The sequence below is a fragment of the Antennarius striatus genome, chromosome 6 (assembly GCF_040054535.1).
Source record: "Antennarius striatus isolate MH-2024 chromosome 6, ASM4005453v1, whole genome shotgun sequence".
NCBI classification, from domain to species: domain Eukaryota; kingdom Metazoa; phylum Chordata; class Actinopteri; order Lophiiformes; family Antennariidae; genus Antennarius; species Antennarius striatus.
In genome coordinates, this window is record NC_090781.1 from 782,501 (window position 1) to 808,127 (window position 25,627).

At 51.1% G+C, this 25,627-nt stretch overlaps 1 protein-coding gene across 3 annotated transcripts in view; it reads right to left on the reverse strand.

Moving 5' to 3' along the window:
• ulk2 (unc-51 like autophagy activating kinase 2) overlaps window positions 1-24,140 on the reverse strand; it is a 34,048-nt gene extending 9,908 nt beyond the window's left edge. For 2 of the 3 annotated variants that reach the window (XM_068316802.1, XM_068316801.1), the window contains exons 1-17: window positions 23,909-24,140; window positions 21,312-21,404; window positions 21,126-21,167; window positions 14,986-15,018; window positions 13,701-13,737; window positions 12,373-12,546; window positions 11,051-11,124; window positions 10,851-10,952; window positions 10,676-10,734; window positions 10,131-10,213; window positions 9,987-10,037; window positions 9,813-9,901; window positions 9,424-9,592; window positions 9,171-9,228; window positions 7,216-7,365; window positions 483-631; window positions 238-318 (exon numbers count right to left, since the gene is read on the reverse strand). In XM_068316802.1, coding sequence (XP_068172903.1) covers window positions 238-318; window positions 483-631; window positions 7,216-7,365; window positions 9,171-9,228; window positions 9,424-9,592; window positions 9,813-9,901; window positions 9,987-10,037; window positions 10,131-10,213; window positions 10,676-10,734; window positions 10,851-10,952; window positions 11,051-11,124; window positions 12,373-12,546; window positions 13,701-13,737; window positions 14,986-15,018; window positions 21,126-21,167; window positions 21,312-21,404; window positions 23,909-23,998 — 1,534 coding nt within the window. In that variant the 5' untranslated portion in view covers window positions 23,999-24,140. The other variant, XM_068316803.1, reaches the window with a different exon arrangement.
• Window positions 24,141-25,627: the final 1,487 nt, after the last annotated feature.

Below are 25,627 nucleotides of genomic sequence, written 5' to 3' on the forward strand. Positions count from 1 at the left end.
CAGGTGTGTGTGGCCCCTGCATACAGTCAGGGGTGTGTGGCCCCTGCATACAGTCAGGCGTGTGTGGCTCCTGCATACAGTCAGGTGAGTGTGGCCCCTGCATACAGTCAGGGGTGTGTGGCCCCTGCATACAGTCAGGGGTGTGTGGCCCCTGCATACAGTCAGGGGTGTGTGGCCCCTGCATACAGTCAGGGGTGTGTCCAACATGAACTCAGGGCGGGGCCGGTCTGAACTCACCTCCAGAGGAGCTGCGGCTGCGAGCTTCATGGTTCTGTAGGTGACAGCAGCAGTGACCCAGCTGTTCAGGAATGGTTCCCACTGCACACACACACACACACACAGACACAGACACAGACACACACACACACACAGACACAGACACAGACACAGACACAGACACACACACACACACACACACACACACACACACAGTGAGCCACTTCATGTGTGACGTTCCTGCAGACGTGTAGATATGTCCTCACCCAGGGGGGAGGGGGAGTAGGGCCTGGAGCTGCCGGTGGAGAGCCTCCTGCCCGTCTGGGGGGCGTCTGCAGAGCCGGGGGACCCTGACCCTGACCCCACCCTGGGGAACCCCATAGGGCTGGTGTTGGAGCGCCGCACCGTACCAGACCTGAAGTACACACATCAGACAAAATGATTTAACACCCGTTATCTACACCCGTTATCTACACCCGTTATCTACACCCGTTATCTACACCCGTTATCCACACCCGTTATCCACACCCGTTATCTACACCCGTTATCCACACCCGTTATCCACACCCGTTATCTACACCCGTTATCTACACCCGTTATCCACACCCGTTATCTACACCCGTTATCTACACCCGTTATCTACACCCGTTATCCACACCCGTTATCTACACCCGTTATCCACACCCGTTATCTACACCCGTTATCCACACCCGTTATCCACACCCGTTATCTACACCCGTTATCTACACCCGTTATCTACACCCGTTATCTACACCCGTTATCTACACCCGTTACCTACACCCGTTATCTACACCCGTTATCCACACCCGTTATCCACACCCGTTATCTACACCCGTACCTACACCCGTTATCTACACCCGTTACCTACACCCGTTATCCACACCCGTTATCCACACCCGTTATCCACACCCGTTATCTACACCCGTTATCTACACCCGTTATCTACACCCGTTATCTACACCCGTTATCTACACCCGTTATCCACACCCCTTACGTCCGTTATTTAAAATCTTTATTTAAACCCGTTATTTACAACCATTATTTTTACCCAATATTTACACCTGTTTTTGAACACCCGTAATTTACAACCACTATTGATACTAGTTATTCACACCTGTTATTCACACCCGTTATTAACACCTGCTATTAACACCTGTTATTAACACCTGTTATTCACACCTGTTATTCACACCCGTTATTAACACCTGCTATTAACACCTGCTATTAACACCTGTTATTCACACCTGTTACTCACACCTGTTATTCACACCTGTTATTCACACCTGTTATTAACACCTGTTATTCACACCTGTTATTCACACCTGCCATCTCCAGGTGAGCTACATTTATCAATGAAGACGAGTCTCTCTTTAAATTAGGGATATAGAGACGCTCTTCCTGCTGGAGCTCCAGATGTCTGAATGGAACGGGTCTGAATGGAACGGGTCTGAATGGAACTGGTCTGAATGGAACGGGTCTGAATGGAACTGGTCTGAATGGAACGGGTCTGAATGGAACGGGTCTGAATGGAACGGGTCTGAATGGAACTGGTCTGAATGGAACGGGTCTGAATGGAACGGGTCTGAATGGAACTGGTCTGAATGGAACTGGTCTGAATGGAACGGGTCTGAATGGAACTGGTCTGAATGGAACTGGTCTGAATGGAACGGGTCTGAATGGAACGGGTCTGAATGGAATGGGTCTGAATGGAACTGGTCTGAATTGAACGGGTCTGAATGGAACGGGTCTGAATGGAACTGGTCTGAATGGAACGGGTCTGAATGGAACTGGTCTGAATGGAACGGGTCTGAATGGAACGGGTCTGAATGGAACGGGTCTGAATGGAACTGGTCTGAATGGAACTGGTCTGAATGGAACGGGTCTGAATGGAACGGGTCTGAATGGAACTGGTCTGAATGGAACGGGTCTGAATGGAACGGGTCTGAATGGAACGGGTCTGAATGGAACTGGTCTGAATGGAACTGGTCTGAATGGAACGGGTCTGAATGGAACTGGTCTGAATGGAACTGGTCTGAATGGAACGGGTCTGAATGGAACGGGTCTGAATGGAACGGGTCTGAATGGAACGGGTCTGAATGGAACTGGTCTGAATGGAACGGGTCTGAATGGAACGGGTCTGAATGGAACGGGTCTGAATGGAACTGGTCTGAATGGAACTGGTCTGAATGGAACGGGTCTGAATGGAACTGGTCTGAATGGAACGGGTCTGAATGGAACGGGTCTGAATGGAACGGGTCTGAATGGAACGGGTCTGAATGGAACGGGTCTGAATGGAACGGGTCTGAATGGAACTGGTCTGAATGGAACGGGTCTGAATGGAACTGGTCTGAATGGAACGGGTCTGAATGGAACGGGTCTGAATGGAACTGGTCTGAATGGAACGGGTCTGAATGGAACTGGTCTGAATGGAACGGGTCTGAATGGAACGGGTCTGAATGGAACTGGTCTGAATGGAACTGGTCTGAATGGAACGGGTCTGAATGGAACTGGTCTGAATGGAACTGGTCTGAATGGAACGGGTCTGAATGGAACTGGTCTGAATGGAACGGGTCTGAATGGAACGGGTCTGAATGGAACGGGTCTGAATGGAACGGGTCTGAATGGAACGGGTCTGAATGGAACGGGTCTGAATGGAACTGGTCTGAATGGAACTGGTCTGAATGGAACGGGTCTGAATGGAACTGGTCTGAATGGAACGGGTCTGAATGGAACGGGTCTGAATGGAACTGGTCTGAATGGAACGGGTCTGAATGGAACGGGTCTGAATGGAACTGGTCTGAATGGAACTGGTCTGAATGGAACGGGTCTGAATGGAACGGGTCTGAATGGAACGGGTCTGAATGGAACGGGTCTGAATGGAACTGGTCTGAATGGAACTGGTCTGAATGGAACTGGTCTGAATGGAACGGGTCTGAATGGAACGGGTCTGAATGGAACTGGTCTGAATGGAACTGGTCTGAATGGAACTGGTCTGAATGGAACTGGTCTGAATGGAACTGGTCTGAATGGAACGGGTCTGAATGGAACGGGTCTGAATGGAACGGGTCTGAATGGAACGGGTCTGAATGGAACTGGTCTGAATGGAACGGGTCTGAATGGAACTGGTCTGAATGGAACGGGTCTGAATGGAACGGGTCTGAATGGAACTGGTCTGAATGGAACTGGTCTGAATGGAACGGGTCTGAATGGAACTGGTCTGAATGGAACGGGTCTGAATGGAACGGGTCTGAATGGAACGGGTCTGAATGGAACTGGTCTGAATGGAACTGGTCTGAATGGAACGGGTCTGAATGGAACTGGTCTGAATGGAACTGGTCTGAATGGAACGGGTCTGAATGGAACGGGTCTGAATGGAACGGGTCTGAATGGAACGGGTCTGAATGGAACGGGTCTGAATGGAACGGGTCTGAATGGAACGGGTCTGAATGGAACGGGTCTGAATGGAACGGGTCTGAATGGAACTGGTCTGAATGGAACGGGTCTGAATGGAACTGGTCTGAATGGAACGGGTCTGAATGGAACGGGTCTGAATGGAACTGGTCTGAATGGAACGGGTCTGAATGGAACGGGTCTGAATGGAACTGGTCTGAATGGAACTGGTCTGAATGGAACGGGTCTGAATGGAACGGGTCTGAATGGAACGGGTCTGAATGGAACGGGTCTGAATGGAACTGGTCTGAATGGAACTGGTCTGAATGGAACTGGTCTGAATGGAACGGGTCTGAATGGAACGGGTCTGAATGGAACTGGTCTGAATGGAACTGGTCTGAATGGAACGGGTCTGAATGGAACTGGTCTGAATGGAACTGGTCTGAATGGAACGGGTCTGAATGGAACGGGTCTGAATGGAACGGGTCTGAATGGAACGGGTCTGAATGGAACTGGTCTGAATGGAACGGGTCTGAATGGAACTGGTCTGAATGGAACGGGTCTGAATGGAACGGGTCTGAATGGAACTGGTCTGAATGGAACTGGTCTGAATGGAACGGGTCTGAATGGAACTGGTCTGAATGGAACGGGTCTGAATGGAACGGGTCTGAATGGAACGGGTCTGAATGGAACTGGTCTGAATGGAACTGGTCTGAATGGAACGGGTCTGAATGGAACTGGTCTGAATGGAACTGGTCTGAATGGAACGGGTCTGAATGGAACGGGTCTGAATGGAACGGGTCTGAATGGAACTGGTCTGAATGGAACTGGTCTGAATGGAACGGGTCTGAATGGAACGGGTCTGAATGGAACGGGTCTGAATGGAACTGGTCTGAATGGAACGGGTCTGAATGGAACTGGTCTGAATGGAACGGGTCTGAATGGAACTGGTCTGAATGGAACTGGTCTGAATGGAACGGGTCTGAATGGAACTGGTCTGAATGGAACGGGTCTGAATGGAATGGGTCTGAATGGAACTGGTCTGAATGGAACTGGTCTGAATGGAACGGGTCTGAATGGAACTGGTCTGAATGGAACTGGTCTGAATGGAACGGGTCTGAATGGAACGGGTCTGAATGGAACTGGTCTGAATGGAACTGGTCTGAATGGAACTGGTCTGAATGGAACTGGTCTGAATGGAACGGGTCTGAATGGAACGGGTCTGAATGGAACTGGTCTGAATGGAACTGGTCTGAATGGAACGGGTCTGAATGGAACGGGTCTGAATGGAACGGGTCTGAATGGAACGGGTCTGAATGGAACGGGTCTGAATGGAACTGGTCTGAATGGAACGGGTCTGAATGGAACTGGTCTGAATGGAACGGGTCTGAATGGAACGGGTCTGAATGGAACTGGTCTGAATGGAACGGGTCTGAATGGAACGGGTCTGAATGGAACTGGTCTGAATGGAACTGGTCTGAATGGAACGGGTCTGAATGGAACGGGTCTGAATGGAACGGGTCTGAATGGAACGGGTCTGCATGGAACTGGTCTGAATGGAACTGGTCTGAATGGAACTGGTCTGAATGGAACGGGTCTGAATGGAACGGGTCTGAATGGAACTGGTCTGAATGGAACTGGTCTGAATGGAACGGGTCTGAATGGAACTGGTCTGAATGGAACTGGTCTGAATGGAACGGGTCTGAATGGAACGGGTCTGAATGGAACGGGTCTGAATGGAACGGGTCTGAATGGAACTGGTCTGAATGGAACGGGTCTGAATGGAACTGGTCTGAATGGAACGGGTCTGAATGGAACGGGTCTGAATGGAACTGGTCTGAATGGAACTGGTCTGAATGGAACGGGTCTGAATGGAACTGGTCTGAATGGAACGGGTCTGAATGGAACGGGTCTGAATGGAACGGGTCTGAATGGAACTGGTCTGAATGGAACTGGTCTGAATGGAACGGGTCTGAATGGAACTGGTCTGAATGGAACTGGTCTGAATGGAACGGGTCTGAATGGAACGGGTCTGAATGGAACGGGTCTGAATGGAACTGGTCTGAATGGAACTGGTCTGAATGGAACGGGTCTGAATGGAACGGGTCTGAATGGAACGGGTCTGAATGGAACTGGTCTGAATGGAACGGGTCTGAATGGAACTGGTCTGAATGGAACGGGTCTGAATGGAACTGGTCTGAATGGAACTGGTCTGAATGGAACGGGTCTGAATGGAACTGGTCTGAATGGAACGGGTCTGAATGGAATGGGTCTGAATGGAACTGGTCTGAATGGAACTGGTCTGAATGGAACGGGTCTGAATGGAACTGGTCTGAATGGAACTGGTCTGAATGGAACGGGTCTGAATGGAACGGGTCTGAATGGAACTGGTCTGAATGGAACTGGTCTGAATGGAACAGGTCTGAATGGAACGGGTCTGAATGGAACGGGTCTGAATGGAACGGGTCTGAATGGAACTGGTCTGAATGGAACGGGTCTGAATGGAACTGGTCTGAATGGAACGGGTCTGAATGGAACTGGTCTGAATGGAACTGGTCTGAATGGAACTGGTCTGAATGGAACTGGTCTGAATGGAACGGGTCTGAATGGAATGGGTCTGAATGGAACTGGTCTGAATGGAACTGGTCTGAATGGAACGGGTCTGAATGGAACTGGTCTGAATGGAACTGGTCTGAATGGAACGGGTCTGAATGGAACGGGTCTGAATGGAACTGGTCTGAATGGAACTGGTCTGAATGGAACAGGTCTGAATGGAACGGGTCTGACGCTCTGGTGTCGTGTGACGAACAGAAACGAAGATCCTAAATTTACGATAACAAAACCCACATTTAAACACGTCTGTTCAATTTCCTGTGGGATTAATAGAGTGTGTGTGTGTGTGTGTGTGTGTGTGTCTGTGTGTGTGTGTGTGTCTGTGTGTGTGTCTGTGTGTGTGTGTGTGTGTGTCTGTGTGTGTGTGTGTGTGTGTGTGTCTGTGTGTGTGTGTGTGTCTGTGTGTGTGTGTGTGTGTGTGTGTGTCTGTGTGTGTGTGTGTGTCTGTGTGTGTGTGTGTGTGTCTGTGTGTGTGTGTGTGTGTCTGTGTGTGTGTGTGTGTGTGTGTGTGTGTGTGTGTGTGTCTGTGTGTGTGTGTGTGTCTGTGTGTGTGTGTGTGTGTGTCTGTGTGTGTGTGTGTGTCTGTGTGTGTGTGTGTGTGTCTGTGTGTGTGTGTGTGTGTCTGTGTGTGTGTGTGTGTGTGTGTCTACGTACATCTATCTATCTACTAAAGGACAGACCTGAAACCCAACCGGACCAGAACGCTGACAGTTCACCCGACTGAACACCCCCCCCCACGCTCTGCTTACAGCGACCCCCCTTCAGTGAACCCCCTTCAGCGACCCCCCTTCAGCGACCCCCCCCTGCAGAAGGAACACAGCTGATGTAACGCTTGTGAAACTTTGTCTGATGAAACAACAAAGTCTGGCAGGAAACCCCCTCCCAGGGAAACCCCCCCCCCAGGAGGATCAACCCGGCTTTCAGTCGGATTCAGTACCAGTGCACCATCAGGGGAACCCCCCCATGGCCTCTTACCTGGGGGAGGTGTACAGTGTGGCCGTCGGGCTGCTGGACAGGTTCTGCTTGATGCGCTGGTAGTTTCGGATCTGGGTTGGAACGGGGATGGGGGTGGTCTCAGCTCGAGGGGACACCATGGGAGTCTGTCCTGGGGGGGGCTGTGGCTGCCTGCAGGGGAAGACCGGAGAAACGGGGGCGTTAAGCCAGTGGGCCTGAAGCTGCTGCTGCTTCAGGCTCTGGGGTGAATCATGACTCAGAGTCAGCGAGGGACGGGGGGCCGGGCTTCCATGTAAACACTCAGAGAGCAGCCAATCAGCCTGGAGCTCATGCCGGAGGGGGCAGGGCTGGAGGCGCGGGGGCAATGGCACGTGCCTGCGGGTTTCAGAGGGGGGGCGCAGAGGGACACAACTCATTTCCATTCTTTTGTTATTCTAGAGACAGAATGTTCTTGGGGGGTGGGGTGGGTGGGCAGAGAGGCACCAGTTAGAAACCAGTGTTACATAATGGTGTGGGGTCCATAAGGGGGGGGGGGCACACGTGAGCCAGAAACTTGTCCGGACAAAGAAGTGAATGCTTCATGTGCCCCCCCCACAGCGACCAGCGACAGACTGGAGGCTGTTCATCCAGTGATTTCACACAGGTGGGATGTTGTTAAACACACACACACACACACACACACACACACACACACACACACACACACACACACACACACACACACACACACACACACACACACACACACACACACACACACACACACACACACACACGACCCGCTGACCCAGAGGCACACATCATTTAGAGGATGGTACCAAAGGAACCTCTGACTGGACCACTCACATTCACACCTGGGGGGTCGGTGTGAGGACAGGAAGTGATGAAACATTTTGAGTTGGAGTTTGAATTAAAGCTGCTGGAAAAAATAAAGGAGCGAAATACATCCTGTTAGTAACACTGTGTGTGTGTGTGTGTGTCTGTGTGTCTGTCTGTGTGTGTGTGTGTGTGTCTGTGTGTCTGTGTGTGTGTGTGTGTCTGTGTGTGTGTGTGTGTGTCTGTCTGTGTGTGTGTGTGTCTGTCTGTCTGTGTGTGTGTGTGTCTGTCTGTCTGTGTGTGTGTGTGTGTGTCTGTGTGTCTGTGTGTGTGTGTGTGTGTGTGTGTGTGTGTTCCTACTTTTACCCTTTGCTGAGTCATTAGCTTTACTTTAGCAGCAGCTTGTTTTGCTCATTCTGATTGGTGGTCAGACTGGCTGTGAGTTTGGGTCAGATCATCTGTCCAGATGGGGGGGGGTGTTGTTGGTCAGCAGAGACAAAAATAGTGACACAAAGAGGACAAATAGGAACCTTGTTCAGACACACACACACACACACACACACACACACACACACACACACACAATTCTACATGGTTGAACTTGTGCTTTAATTGTGATTTATTACTGACTATGGCGCCCCCTGCAGGTGTATTCCTGACTGGATCATGGTTCACATAGAGCACATGTGTCAAACTCAAGGCCCGGGGGCCAAATGTGGCCCTCCACATCATTTAAGTGGCCCACGAGAGAATAAAAGGTGTAAAAGAGTGTCTAAAGATAAATAGGTCAAAAGTGTGTTTTGACCAGAAAACTACATTTCCCACAATGCAGTAGTTCATCCCATCTTAACTCTGACTAAACGTTGTTACCTTTGTTGTTGTTACAGTAGTTACATTTAGTTACATCTATCTATCTACCCCCCTGTGTTACAGCCTTAAGGTTTGTTTCTAGATCGTCACGTCTTTCTAGCTGATAGCCTCGCCTCCCCAGGAGAGGTGCTGAGCATCAGCTCCAGGGCGTGACCACCTGCGTTTTGGTCCAACCCTGTGAGCGCTGAGACACGTTCAAATATAATAAACAGGTGGGTTCAACAGAGCTGCTGATTCTAACAAAAGACAAACACACCCCAGACCGGGTCTGGTCGATGCTCTTCACTCACCCTCCACACATGAGGAACTCTCCAGACGACCGGCGCCCCCCTCCCATTGGCTGATCATCTGAGGAGGAAGTAGAGAAAAACAAAATGATGTGGGCTCAGCAGTCTGAACTGGTGAATAACACACAGGTAAACAGGAGATTAAACAGCACTATGAACACCAGTGTGTGTGTGTGTGTGTGTGTGTGTGTGTGTGTGTGTGTGTGTGTGTGTGTGTGTGTGTGTGTGTGTGTGTGTGTATGTGTGTGTGTCTCACAGCTGTCGGTGGAGATGTTGGGAACCAGGACAAAGTCGTCGGTATCGCAGGAGGAGTTCTTGCTGCTGGTGCTTCCAGCAGACTCCTTGGACAGCTGCAGGAAGTTGGGCGGGCCGAGGGGGGGGGACGACAGACCGTCCTCCACCAGAGTCTGCATGTCTGGGAGCGACTGGGGGAGAACAGGACAGGAACAGGGTTAAAATGCAGCGTGTGAAGGAATGATGCTGCTGGGAGACCAGAGGTTCGCTGTTAGCATTAGCAGCACCCCCAGCAGCATCATTCAGGGGGGGTCTGAACATTTAATGTTTCATTACTCAGGAGGAATCACACTGTCTGAGAGCGACGGGGGGACACGTGTCTCCCCTGAAGGGGGCGATGGAGGGACTCACGGGGGGGGAGTTGTAGCGGATGCAGGGGGAGCTGCCACAGGAACTGTCCGTCGCTGCACTGGTGCTGCTGGGGACCGGCACCGGACACGCTGGGGGGGGACAACACTCACTCAGTCTTTCACTAGTGTTACATCAAGTGTTCTCCTGCTAGGGGGTTGTGAGCGTCACACTTACACTTCTTAATGGTGGAAGACGGCTCCAGGAAAGGATGGCTGAAGAAGGCGTCTGCAGGGGGCGGGGGGGGGGGGGGGGGGGGGACATGTGAGAACAGCAGAACCAAACGTTCAGCTTCATTCCTGGAGGGGTTCTTCCACTCACCAAACTCCATCCTGTCCTTCTGGTTCCTCTGCAGCAGTCCCAGCAGAAGGCTGCTGAGCTGTGGAGACGTCTCCCTGGGGATTCTGGGTAACGAGAGCAGGAGAACGTTAGCTGTGACAAACATCCCATCCTCCATCAGGAGACGTCAGTATGGAGGTGTTTGTGTTGGAACATGTGGCACGCCGGCTAGCATGCTGAGCTAGCATGCTGAGCTAGCATGCTGAGCTAGCACGCCGGCTAGCATGCTGAGCTAGCATGCTGAGCTAGCATGCTGAGCTAGCACGCCGGCTAGCATGCTGAGCTAGCATGCTGAGCTAGCTCATTGCAGCCCAAAGCGTTACGTAGAGGTAAATGAAGCGTATTTAAGTCTTCAATCTGTGGCTCCAACAGACGTGGCTGATCAGTTTAGAGGCATTCTGTGTGTCTGTGAATGTTATTGTGTTTTTAGTCTCCATCTGCTTCAGGTGTTCCATTGTGTTCCTACAGGGGGGGTGCAGACAGCTGGGGGTGCAGACAGCTGGGGGGTGCAGACAGCTGGGGCTTACATGGGTTGTAGGTTCTTGTTCTTCTCGTAGAACATCCTCAGGTCTTGAGGACTGTTAGCCTGAAAACATGAACGGAGGACTTGAACTCAGACAGACACCATCACACGTCTGACAGCAGACTGCTTTGCTAACCCTGACCCCGACCCTAACCTTTAACCCCTAACCTAACCCTGACCTGGAACGGGGGCTTTCCGACCAGACACTGGTAGATGACCGTCCCGATGCTCCACAGGTCGGCCTTGGCGTCGTAGTTCTGGGACATGATGACCTCTGGGGCCTGACGGAGGAAAGGTCACGAGGGAGAAGCGTTACCCAGCATGCCTCTCAAAGGTGATGCTTAGACGTGACGACACACACACACGGCGGTGCACTGACCATGTACATGGGCGACCCACACAGCGTGGCGGCCATCATGTTGCTCTGGAGGTACCGGGCAAAGCCAAAGTCAGCTGCAGGACAGGAGCACAGTGAGCGTGTTACTGGGAACACACCCCGCTGCTGCTGGGTCTGCTGGTGCCAGCGAGGCAAACAGGACACCATCACACACGTAACACAACCGTCTGTGATGGAACCGCCACAAAACACCACAACACCACAGACGAGGTTTGAAACAGAAAGAACAACGTTTGGATCATTTCTGGTACAGAGAAACCTCAGCTCACGTTTGGAGTCCATCTCCATTTTACGTCAGTTTAAAAGAAAATACAGAAAAATAAATGTGAACTTTACGTCTGTCGGCCACAAATACTGGAAATGTAAAATCAGTCATAAAACATTAAAATGACATATATTTCATTAAAGTTGGATTTGATTTAGTATGTCGTTTCACAATAAATCAGAATAAAAACATTTACTATTATATTATTAGCCTGTAGCAACCCCCGTGACCCACGATGAGCAGGAACAGCTGAAGATGAGACAGAGACATTTTTAATGTACCATGTTAAAATAAAATGTAATTGTCAGTTTAAAATGGATTCTTATTAACTAAATATTGCAAAATGCATTCATGAATAAAGTTGAGTCCAGAACTGGAGATGTTTACCTCCAGTCTAGTCTGGAGACCAGTTCATTTGTGTCTGCTGGGAACGGCTAACGGCGCTAGCCAGTCAACACCTGCAAGGAGAGCGCTACATCAGAGCTAACGCTACATCAGAGCTAACGCTACATCAGAGCTAACGCTACATCAGAGCTAACGCTACATCAGAGCTAACGCTACATCAGAGCTAACGCTACATCAGAGCTAATGCTACATCAGAGCTAACGCTACATCAGAGCTAATGCTACATCAGAGCTAACGCTACATCAGAGCTAACGCTACATCAGCGCTCCCTTCATCCTGTTCACTGCTCTGTAGGTCACTAACGTGTAACGGTGCTCAGCCTGAGTTCACCATCACACCCACAACACCTGAGTTCACCATCACACCCACAACACCTGAGTTCACCATCACACCCACAACACCTGAGTTCACCATCACACCCACATCACCTGAGTTCACCATCACACCCACAACACCTGAGTTCACCATCACACCCACAACACCTGAGTTCACCATCACACCCACATCACCTGAGTTCACCATCACACCCACAACACCTGAGTTCACCATCACACCCACAACACCTGAGTTCACCATCACACCCACAACAGCTGGAGGCGTTGAGTGAGGCGTGGGGCGTTTCCCCCCCTCTCACCTATCTTGATGCGGATGCCGCTGATGTTGGAGCGCTTGCGGCCGGCGTACGACAGCAGGATGTTCTGGGGCTTCAGGTCGCGGTGGATGATCCCTTTGCTGTGGAGGATACGCATGGCGGCGGCGATCTGCTGCAGGAAAACCCTCAGCGTGTCTTCTCTCAGCGTGCCCTTAGCTGGAGGAGGAGGAGGGAAACGCTCTTCACACGTCTGTTGGAGGTCACGTGTGTGTCTGGAGGTGAACCGCGTGTGAATGAATGTGTGTGAATCTCTAGGGGACGTTCTTTCCGACTGAAACTGTCTTTAAAGGATCCTAAACCGGCTGAAGCTGATAAACACGTCTGTACGTCCCTGAAGGCACAAACTAAGACAGGGCCCAAACCAGTGTGTTTCTCAGCTAACAGGAGCTAACTGTTGGTCCCAACACCCTGGTCCCACGGGAGGTCAGCCACAGCGACCCCGAGTGTGAACCAGTGAAACCTCACTGATCACTCCAAAGACTCGTGTCACCGGTGTCACCGGGGGCCGGACGTGACCGCTCCATGAACGTGTCACCTGTGTGGGGCAGGTCGTTACGTAAAGGTAGGGTGATAAGGGAACTGTTCCAGCCCATAGTCAGTGTGTGGAGCAGAGGGGTAAACACCTCCTCTTATCTGATTGGCTGACGGCCGTCTGTTTGGAATAGTTCCAGAAGATTACCTGGAACAGGTAACAGCTCCTTTTACCCTGGATCTATTACAACACAACATTACACCCCCCCCCCCAGAGGCTGGGACGACCCGGGTCCCGATGGACCCGGCGAACCCGCCCCCCCCCCAGCCAACCGATGGAACCAGACCAGCTGGTTTGTCGTTACGGTTTAACTGTCAGGTGACACCTGAGGCCGCTAACGGCAAGGAGAGCGCTACATCAGAGCTAACGCCAGAATCGACCAATGAGAGCCGTCGCTGTAAACGTGTTTACACCATCCCAACAGGACGCGTGTCGACGGACACGCCAGAGTCGTTTTGACACGTGAGGAGGTTATGGAGCGTTTTTACTGCTCATTCAGCCGCGGCTGCTCTGTTATAACCCTTGTTATAACCTGGCGTAAGGACAGCTCTGACGACGCAGCCGTCAGAAAGAAGCCTTCATAGGACGCTGCAACACTGCACACACACACACACACACACGCGCGCACACGCACACACGCACACACAGCCTACAGGAATATTTGGAAAACAAACGCACTCATACATGACAATAAATGTAGAACCACACGCCCACATTCACACATACAGTCATCATGACCAGTCACGTGTGTGTGTGTGTGTGTGTGTGTGTTCCTTACCTTGCAGATAATCAGCGAGATCACCACCGTTACAGTACTGTGTGTGGGGGGGGGAGAAAAACAAACTATCAGTACATTCAGTTTCAACAAGCTTAAGCTAACAACATGTTTCTGCAGCGTGTGTGTGTGTGTGTGTGTGTGTGTGTGTGTGTGTGTGTGTGTGTGTGTGTGTGTGTGTGTGTGTGTGTGTGTGTGTGACAGCTGCTGCGGGTTAATCTGAACTGCTGCAGGTTTATCAGGGACCAGTCCAGCCGGTTCTACAGGAGGACAAGAAGAACCGACAGGCCAGTCAGACGGACAGGAAGCAGCTTCTAGTCCACTTCCTGCGCCTGATTGGCTGTGGTGTTCAGAGACCACTGAGGGCTACAGAAGCTGAAGACACGCCGGACACGGCATCCATCAGATTGTCCACACCTCTAATCTGTCCTGGAGCTCATTTCAGTAGATCAGAGCTCAACCTGTGTTCAGGGTCACGTCACAACGTCTGAAGGTTCTCTCCTGTTCAGGTTTCTTCTCCTCTGCTGCCATCTGGATATTTGTAGCTCTCACACACCACAATCACACACGTCTGACAGTCTGACAACACAACCGGTGTAAAGAGCTGCTGCAGGAGCAAACACTGTCTGCTTCTACACCAGGAACACAAAAACACACCATCGTCACGGGAAATATATTCTTGTTTGTTTAAGATAAATGTGGATTCACTTCTTGCTTCTTGTGTAAAGACAGTGTGTGAGTTCATGAGGAAGGATAACCAATGCCTTGTAAAACTGTGAAATCACACAAGTACTCACTGTACACACACTCCACCAGCTCAGTTTAATGCTGATTGATTGGATGCAGTTTGTTAAGATGAGAATATAACCACAAAGCATCCGTGTAAAACAGCCCTGATGTCAGACTCAGATTAAACACAGCTTAGATTAGAATTATGAATGTCCCTGCAGGGCTGCACAAACATGGACCAAAACAAGACAGAGGAGGGAACAGGTTCCTAGAAACTGCAGGACTGTTTGTGAGTAACATGAGGTACAGCCGTGTTTTCCTTCCTGCCTTCTGAGACGGTTGTGAAATGAGTGGTGAACGTTTGGGAGGCTGCCAGACCACGAGAGGAGATGTGGTCACAGGCAGGAGGAAAACAAGAGACGAGCAGAGACGACTGATAAGACGGACAGACTGGAGTCCGTCCAGTGTCGTAAGGCAACACTAGACAACAACAACAACAACAACACATGAGAGGGACTGGAGCCCTGAGCCAGCAGGTCCTCCCCGTCCATCTACATACCTCCATGACCAGGAACACAGAGTTGGGTGTTTCCTGGAAGAGAAGAGACACAGAATCAGTCACAGCAGTTGTTTCCCCTGCAGCAGCTGACGGCTCACACACACCAGCGTGGTAAACAGTGTGAGCACGTGGTCAAACACAACGCTGCTCCTTCTGTGAGGCTGGAAGTGGAAAACACATGAAACTATACACACAACATTATTCACAATTCAGTTTGACATGTGAGAGCAGTCTGATCCCAGAGAAGCTCCAGGTTTAACTAATCAGGATCAGGACAGAGAACATCCACACAGATCTTCATCTCAACAAACGTAATGCAGACACTGCTCCCAAACGTTCCCTGAAGGTTCCTTCATGTTCAATCTTTACATCAACTCTTTTATATAAGTCACTTTTTCTCCAGAACAATTGGGTGAAACTTTTGGCTGATTAGTAATTCAACAGGAAGCACAACTGAATCTGTTCTGATGAAACGTGAGAGCCCCGTTTCACAGAACGCTCCGTGGTCCTGGTGGTCTCATGAGATGATTTACCGCCTTTAACCGTAACACAAGGACAGGAAACTGAACATTGTTGTTTTAACTGACAGGAGACAGTAAGAGGGAAATAGGACTGTGGAAGAATTCCGTTTCACTAAATTTAATAAGACACTGGCTTGTGCCCTCTTGCGGCTACATTCATCGAGAAAATAATCCAAATATTTTTAAAAAGGAGTGTTGGAGCCGTGTACAAGAAAAATCAGTACTGAAGTCAGGAGCAATGATAACCACCCAACAAGACTGGATTACAGACATCAATCTGTCAGCTACGACACAAATCACAAGCAGATAGCAGGACGGGGAAGACAGCGAGGACCCCCATCAGTTGGGACCCCCCATCAGGTGGGACCCCCCATCAGGTGGGACCCCCCATCAGGTGGGACCCCCCATCAGGTGGGACCCCTCATCAGTTGGGACCCCCCCATCAGGTGGGACCCCCCATCAGGTGGGACCCGATGTGGTCGTGACCAGAGCCGTCAGCACCAGGCTGGTGGAGATGGACAGACTCTGCGACCAGCTGCAGGTCCTGCTGTCCACAGACGTGACGTCGGCGTCCTGACTCACCTGTGAGTCACCTGCTGACTGATCTCATCTGCTAGTGGGACGTCTGCACCAGTCGGCACTGTGTTCACCAGAGGAACGGTGAAGTCCTCCTGGACCCGGCCTTCAAGTCATTAAACAAACAGACGAGCACAAGACGACCTGACCCGAGTCACCTGACCAGAGTCACCTGACCCGAGTCACCTGACCCGAGTCACCTGACCAGAGTCACCTGACCAGAGTCACCTGTCACATGACCAGCTAATGGGCTTGTTTGTGTGCTTGCTAAGTAGCTCAGGCTCGTCCACTGTTTGGTGGTGGGGGAAGGGCCCCCAGCATCCGTCCTGACTGAATGAGGGGGGCGGGGCTAGGGGAGGATTACATAATGAGACCAGGAGGGGGATGGGTGTCACCATGAGGGTAAGTGATGGGTCAGAGGTCGCTGATACCAGGAGGAGAGCTCCTAAGAAGCTGCTGTGGGGTCCCTGTGTGTGGTTTGTGTGCTGAACGTCGTCTCTGACAGACGCCTCGCTTTGGCTCGCCGCCTCCAGAAGTGAGACGAATTTCAAGAGGCAGGTGGCGGCGGCACAGAGGGAAGGCTTTGTTTGTGAGGACTTCACAGGAAGTAACAGTCAGAAACGTGTCAGTCGCTCCAACTGTTTACCAGAACTCAGGTTTCCTTCCAAGGAGTCCAACCCTGTGGACTCTGGACGCTGATGACCTCGAAACAACACAGGACACAAATAGCACCGCTGTCATCCTGACCTCAGCCGTAAGCCGTCCACAGCTCTGAAGCCTCAGGCCGACACCAGCGTGTTATTATCACACGTATGGAATGTGGCCACGCTCCATTGAGGAAACAAGTCAACAGTGGAACAGGCCAGGAGAACACATGACCTGGATCAGCACCGCCATTGGCCGGTCCTCCCTAGAGCAGCACCTCCAGCTGAGGGAGAGCCCAGTTATGTAACCACATGGGGGATGGGGCAGGGTCTACTGGAGAGTGTGTGTGTGTGTGTGTGTGTGTGTGTGTGTGTGTGTGTGTGTGTGTGTGTGTGTGTATGAGTGAGCCAGGGTATGTGGAGTAAAGTCTGAACTGTGACGTAACAGAATGGCCCAATGACAGCAGCCCGTCAGCCAGCGACGCACCAATCAGGAGCTGGTGAGGACCAAAGGGCAGCTGGTTGTTGTCCTCAGCTGTAAACACACAGACTGTTACGTGTGTACCACCGGGTGGCGTAACAGGACATCCCAGATGTGACAGAGCAGAGGTCAGAGGTCATGTCCATGTCTCAGTGAGCAGGGACACTCCCCTCAGAGCTTCTGGTCTACTGTTCTGAAGAGCAGAGCTGTGTGAAGGAATGTGGTTCCGGTCCAGAGACGATTTCTAGGAAACCTCTCTGGACCCCCCACCCCCCAAACAAATTAGGAACATGAACCCCCCCCACCCCCGAACGGATCAGGAACACGCATCGGTCCCTGTTTATGTTCCGCCCACCACACCTTTTGTAATGGTGACACAGCGTCAGGATGGGGGGGGGGCAGCCTGGAACATCATGTTCCTCAGGAGCCGGGGGCTCCAGTGAAGACAGATGAGCCCCCACACCAGTCTGTTTACCCCCCCGTTATTTGCCTGCGTCAACAACAACAAACACTTGTGGTCGTGACCTTTGACACATGACGTTCTGGATCCTCACAGCACTAGTTTGGAAAACTTTACATGTTACTCAGCCTGCTGTCAGGGGGGGGCACAGGGGGTGGGCACCGCCGCCGCCTCACGGCAGTAGTTTGGAAAAACATTTATAACATGTAATCAGCCTGGATTACTACTACTATACTACTACTACCACCACAGGGGCGGCAGTGGCTCAGTGGTAAAGCGGGCGGTAGAGCGGGTCGTCCTATGATTTAAGATCGGCGGTTCGATTCCCGCTCCCGCCCCCCCAAAAATACCCGGAGGTGAGCTAACAGTGGGAGGTGTCAGCTCATCTCCGGAGCACTGCCGAGGCACCCTTGAGCAAGGTGCCGTCCCCTTTACAAATTGCTCATTTGAGGCGCACCAAGAAGGAGCTGCCTGCCACTCTACCTCCCCTGCATGCCTACAGGCCCCTATGTGTGTGTGTGTGATACAGGGGCCTGTACTCACAAATATGTATGCATGCGTTTGTAATCAGTAGCTAGAGTGTGCTTCTTCTTAATTTCCCTTCGGGGATCAAACCAGTATATAAAATTAAAAAATTAAAAATTAAAACTATTACTACTATTACTATAACTACTACTGTTACTACGACTACCAACACTGTTACTAGTCCACTACCACTATTACTGCCACTTCTACGACAGTTATACCTACTCTACTACTACTACTACCACTATTATAACTACTACTAGTACTAATACTGTTACTACTTCTACCACCACTGTTATAACTACTCCACTACTACTGATCCAGTGTGATGACTGGTCTGAATGGTGGACAGCAGAGGTCAGGAGGTCATCTCTGCTATATTAATACAGTAATACTATTGATAATAGGAGATCAATAGTTAAACGGACACATGGGTTCAGAGGCGGGTTCTGTTTCCGTCATGTGACCCACCACAGTAACAGAAGTTCGTCCTCATTTCTATGCTTCAGACTACCATTACTCTCATTACAGCTCCTCAACCTATTCTAATCACACCTATTGGCAGCGGCTGGAGGCGTGGTCACAAAGGTCACACCTGAGGACAGCTCTCAGCTCCTGGTCTTCTCTGCAGTTTGTCTTGTTCAGCTCAGACTGAGTTATTTTACTCTCCTCCAGAGGAACTTCAGTGTGCAGCCAGTAAAAGCAGCAGCTTTTACTGGCTGCTGGTCACACAATGTGGAATAAACACAAAGCATCCCTTATCAAAGAGAAAAATACACTGACTGAACATCAGGTCAGCACCGTTTGGTTTCAGGAGGATGATGTATGGATGGATCTCTAACCACATTATCAACCATCAGGACTCCCATCAGTTACCCCTCAGGGGCAACAGGCTGGTTAGGGGGGCAGGTTTATGGGTCAGTATGATCACACCTTAAACAGGTGACCTGCTGGACGGGCGAAAAACACGTGTTCAAGCGGGACACGTTCTGATGCTACGGGGTGGAACCGATGGGTTGAGATGTACACTGAACCCAAACAGAACCCGTCAGTGAGGGACAGAGCAGCTGCCGTCTGTCCAGAGAACACCACACTGTAGTGTTAACACAGGCAGCAGCACACACACCAACGCTGAACACACACAAGAGACAAGCTAGCACCACAACACGACCACCAGAGCAGCCAGAGGACATCAGCAGTAAAGTAATCAACTACTGATCATCAAATCTGATGCTGATCAATACATCAACCCAACATCAGTGGATTGGTTGGTGTATTGATCAGTGTTCTGTTCCTCTGGGCTGTCTGCTCAAACGCTGAATGTCGTGGATAATCGTTAGCCTGAGGGCAGAAATCTGTATCCATGACAACCATCTGAGGCAAAACACGAGCGGAGCAACACTGGTGGTGATGGATGGTGAGGATGGAGGAAACACTGATCTCACTCTGCAGTCAGCGCTCCTGGCCATCAGGAGGCCTCCTCAACCTCCTCTTCATCACCTCCCAATCGATGCCTGGATCACGACGGACACAACAACCCCCCCTCCATCACACGAGAGCATGAATAGGACCCCCAAGATACAAAACCCCCTTCCTTTAAGCAGCTCCTGCTCATAACGCAGGTCTGGATCACCTTTCTACTGGTGTCCAAGGTTCACCATGCGTTTCCTGTCCTGGTGATAGATGCTCCTATCCTCCAGCGCTTTGCCGGCTGGGTAATAACGGAGCCCCCGGACACCTCTCCACAGAGGAGGCTATACGTCAGCTGGACAGACGGGGGCCCGAGGTGATGAAGAGGAAGAGTAGCTGGCCTGTGATGAAGTACCATGAGGTGCTTCGTCACTGGAACCGTTTCTGCTCCCTAGTCCTGCTTCTTCTGCTAATGTTCACTCAAACATGGAGGACTCCAGGGCCTTCTGCCTCGTGGAGGTTCCCTGCAGCCCAGAGGAGGAGGAGTCCTCGAGAAAGTTGAGGAACCGGCTGCTGGAACAGCTGCCCGGTACCAACACACAATGGTTTATCATTGCTCACAAACAGATGGACGCTCTGGAGACACACCAGATGTCTGAGGCAGAGTGTGTGTGAGGAACAGTCACAGGGTCAACCCAAGTCCAACTGCTCTCCACCAGTGAGCAGCCCCCAATGGAAGGTCACCATCAGACCCACGCCCAGTCTGTGTGACACCACCAACACACAACAGGACCAGCACCAAGATGAGGAATCCTCTTCTTCATCACCCAGATGAGGACATCCTCTACACACTTCAGCACAAACACAAGGTGTTCCTCACACACGGGTTTGGACACACACCACATTATAGTAATAGTGTTACCATCAGGAATGAGACGGATTTCTGACAGGAGGCTGCCAGAGACTCATTTGACCTCTGACCTCTGGTCTCAGTGCTGTACACGTGGTCTTATTGACTAATGACACACAGATTTCAGTACTGATGGTCAGCACAGCTTGTGTAAACATTCCCTTCATGGTGGGACTGCAGAGAACTGGAAATAAAACTGTAATTTAAAGCATTTCAGGCAGAGATTTGAGTCCAGAAGAACAAAACGCTGTCATTAATTTGACCTCTGACCAAATCAAACACACAAACACACCTTCAGGCTGTGAATGTCGTGTTCAGACTTTGTACAGGTTACACCAGTTACCCGTGACAACAGGACTGATGGGATTGAACCAGAGCAACATTCTGACCCTACAGTATCCTGATGAGGTCAGAGGTCAGAGGGAAGCCTGACTCAGCAGGAGAAAGAGGAGCAACACCAAACCTTTGTAGATGCAGACTGATTCAACTAGACTTTCATCCCTCCGTCAAACACGCCACAGAGCAAAGACACGTGAGCAGTGAACGAGTGCACAGACGCAAACACACACAGAAAACAGAACCGTTCTCTGGCTCCACCTGACTTTAACCTTACCTGGACGTCGTAAAGCGCCACGATGTTTTCATGCTGCAGCTCCTGCACAGAAACACAACACACAGATCAGAGGCAGCTTCAGCCTGACAGGAAACAGCTTCAGCCTGACAGGAAACAGCTTCAGCCTGACAGGAAACAGCTTCAGCCTGACAGGAAACAGCTTCAGAGACAAACCATCAGGCTCACCTTCAGGATTTTGATCTCCTTGCCCAGGAGGATCTGGGACTTGGACAGGTTCTTCTTGTTGATGCTCTTGATGGCCACCTCCCAGTCAGTCTTCTGCAGAACACAAAGCAGGTTCAAACCACAGACTGGCTTCACACGTCTTCAGCTTCTCTGACAATGGAAACCAGTTCTCAGCTTTGCCCCCCCCCACTGCACATTTCAGAGGCAGTCAGACGCAGACGCTCAACAGGCACTGTGGACACGCATGACCGCGTTAAAAACACTGGAACCTGCTGCTGTGGCTAAAGCTGGGACACCAGGATGCATTCTGGGAGGTGTGTGTTTACCATTATTGGTACCATCGTCATTCAAATAGAAGAATCTGAAGTTTGTGAACGATACAACACACACACACACACACACACACACACACACACACACACACACACACACACACACACACACACACACACACTCGTGAGGGAAGGCCTACTGTTATTTCTACCATCATCAATTCTTTATAATAATAAAGACACTCAAACCAAGTGTGTGGAAGTAGACGTGAACAGGAACACGTTCATGTGACGGTCGTCAGGGGTCACCGAGGGCCGGCTGGGATTCAAAGATCATCTCAATATTCTGCTGTACATATAAACAACTCAAAGTATTTCTGTTTTTCCAGGGACTACAGATGAACATTATTTAAGCCATCTCTGACCTGTGGAACACATTAGTCGTTAAGGTCCCTGTTCAATAAATACACAAACAAACAAACAAATAAAGCTTTCTAGTATTAAAATACTGAAGCTCTGAGGTCTGTTGTATATGTGTAATCACAGGTAATTCAGGTGTTTATAATAACCTGTCCATCCTGTAAACACATCCATGTGGACACAACACTGGAGTTAGAACCCAGATTATTTCTGTTGGGGTGTGAGCGTCTGACTGCTGTCTAGGAGCGAGCTGGGGGGCCGGATGAAACTCAATCTGTCCCAGTAACATCAGGTCAGTTGGGGCGGTGACAGCTGAGCGAGCCCACGGCGCTGAATGACGGGACGAATGACGAAGCACTCAGATGACGGGACACTCCCCCCACAGCCTCGAGCCGACAGGAAGCCACTTCTGACGGGGCGGCGATCATGTTTCCAGACGAGCTCCTCGGATGATATAAAAAGACTGGTGGAGCTCACGTGAGCTCTCAGGACATGTGATGCACACGCTAACGCAGGAGGAGACAGGAATAACTCTGGCTACGCCCTGGAGAACGCTACGGTCTAGACAAACAGGAAGCAGGAAGGAAATCCACCAATAAAAACTATTCCAGATTAATCCAGAGGACAGGATGAACCCCTGTTTCCTGTCCATCCATCCCAGCTCACTGACAGACAACACAACCCCCCTGGACAGCAGCTGACCCTCCGGCTGATCATGAACAATCTAACTGATGGCTCACTGGTGCACCACGGTCCAACACTGCTGAGTCAGCAGTTCTCAGCTGCACAGACAGATTAATGCAGGAACAGGAGATTATAGAGGCATGTGACACAAAGACTTCAGCATCCGATCACCGACCGACGGACCACAGCGACAGACGACAAACCAACAACCATCTGTTAAAAATTAAACACGAACAAATAAACAACACGTTAGCTCTGAGGGAGGGGTTCCTCTACTGATCCATTCTTCTGGACGGAAACCAAACGTCTGTTTTATCCTCTCCAGAATTCTAGTTTAACATCTCAGGAGGTTTTCATAAATATCTTCATAAACAGATGGTTTACATTCTTTAAAATGAGCTCCAGTGTCAGAAGCTGCCTTGTTGCTCAACATCCCATAAACACAGAGCAGGATGAGACTCTGTGAAGCAGTGTGTCCTTCTGGACGCCTCATCATCTGAAGAAGATGAAACCAACAAGAGAAGAACGTGTCAGGATGCAGACGGGACTGGGTCTGATGATGGTGTAGGGTCATGTCTTCCTTTTTGGACATCCGTTCTTAAACAGGTGAACCAGGAAGTCTAAACACACCTGAGGTCATGTCTTTGCAGGACGTCCTCGTGGAGCAGGGACCTGGAGGTCACATGTTCCAGAACATCTGACATGTATGTTTACAGATGGCCTGTGAATAGGCTACATAACAGTACATACACACATCACCTGTCACGTGTGTGAACACGTATGTGCAGTATCACCTGACACACAGGTGGTGTTCAGACTGAGCCTCATTGGGACAGGAAGCCCCCGCTGACCTGATGCTCTGATGATCCAGTGTGAACGAACCAGAGCAGCGGTCACATGGGGGAGCAGGGAAACCTGCACCCACCCTCCTTCCTGCCCCCCTACAGCATGAAGCCATTCACCGCCTGACTCACCATTCATGAACAAACCACACACACACACACACACACACACACACACACACACACACACACACACACACACACACACACACACACACACACACACACCTGGTGAAGTAACACACCTGCAAATACACAACCAGAATGCACCTCCCCACCCAGAAAGAGGCTGCAGAGCTGCATCCTGCCTGACCCCCTTTAGATCAGGACCCCCCCCCCCATCTCCAAGACCCACCCGCTGGAGGAGAGCCTGCTTTACCTTCCGGTGTCTTCCTTTAAACACCACAGCAAAGGCCCCGTGTCCCACCAGGTCCTTCCTGCTGTACTCAAAGTCCCCCACAGCCTCCATCGCCACGGTGACGGGCCAGAGGATGCTGGGCTCTAGTGAAGGTCCAGGTGATGCTGGGCCTGATGAAGGTCCAGGTGATTCTGGGCTCTCGTGAAGGTCCAGGTGATTCTGGGCTCTAGTGAAGGTCCAGGTGATGCTGGGCCTGATGAAGGTCCAGGTGATTCTGGGCTCTGGTGAAGGTCCAGGTGATGCTGGGCCTGATGAAGGTCCAGGTGATTCTGGGCTCTGGTGAAGGTCCAGGTGATGCTGGGCCTGATGAAGGTCCAGGTGATGCTGGGCCTGATGAAGGTCCAGGTGATGCTGGGCCTGATGAAGGTCCAGGTGATGCTGGGTCTGGGACAGTCTTGATGTTGCCCCCGGTCCAGACGGTAGTCCTGGTGCCTCTTGCAGGTTTATTTCACGTGTTTCTCACCAGGAGATGCTGGACTCGATGGCTCCTGGACCCGGACCCCCACGGACCCGTTCGGGACCCACACCGGGGCTGGACCGGCCTGCGGTCCGGCTGGATGCTGTCCCCGGTCACCCCCGCTGCTCAGGCGGCAGCCGACGTGACTCCGACCCGCCGGACATGAGCCGCTAGCGGGACGGGGGCAGAACCACACCACAGCTGCCTCCCCGGGGCAGTGAGGACGTGCCCCACAGGGGCGTTATGACGTAACCTCCCGAGTATTATCAAACCCGATGTAATGACGTCACACCAAAAACAACACGTAAAGCTAGCAAACACCAGCGCGCGAGGGAGCAGTTAGCATTAGCTTAGAGCACCCAGGATGCTAACAGATGTCAGGGGGGGGGTTAGTCCGGTGCCCCGGTCCGGTCCACCGGAACACTCATGTCCTCCGGACACTCGGTGTGACTTCCATCGGAGCGGAGGAACACAACCCCCGCTGGTTGCCCCCGCCGTCCGGGATGACGGGACCGCGGCTGGCGCTGACGTCAGCCCCGCTAGCCCCGCTAGCAGGACGCGGTGGTTCGTTCAGCGGTGCGGGGTAGAACTGTGTGCCCGGGTCGGTGTCCTCTCTGCGGGCGGCCGCTCCGTCCGCTCCGCTGCTCGCGTTAACAATGCCGCGGCTAGCGCCGCCTCACGCCTTTATAGCAGATCCCTCCGCGGGCCGGTCCTTACTGTGTCCCTCCGCTGTGAGGGGTAGTCCCTCCGCTGGAGGACACGGAAACAGTTTCTGTCAAACATTAAACAAAACGACCAACTCTGTAAATACACACATATACATTTTAGACTTTAACAGAAAACAGAACTGGAAGAACGCGTGTTTAAGACATTTATTAATGGATAACCAGTTCAAAGGATTCTGATTCACCGGACCTTGAAATCTATTTCTTTATTACTGAGTTATTATTATTCGTTATTTTTACATTTCCTTTTACAGCTGTAACTGTATCATTTTTAGAATTTCCATGACGACATATTGGCTAATAAAAAAATGTTTTGTGTGTGTGTGTGTGTGTGTGTGTGTGGTGTGTGTGTATGTGTGTGTGTGTGTGTGTGTGTGTGTGTGTGTGTGTGTGTGTGTGTTTTGGTGTCTTATAATAGCCTCCATCCTGCAGTGTGCAGCTACACCCTCTGTCGTCTGAGGACTTCAACTGAAGCTTTTAAAGTAAAATAAGAATGGA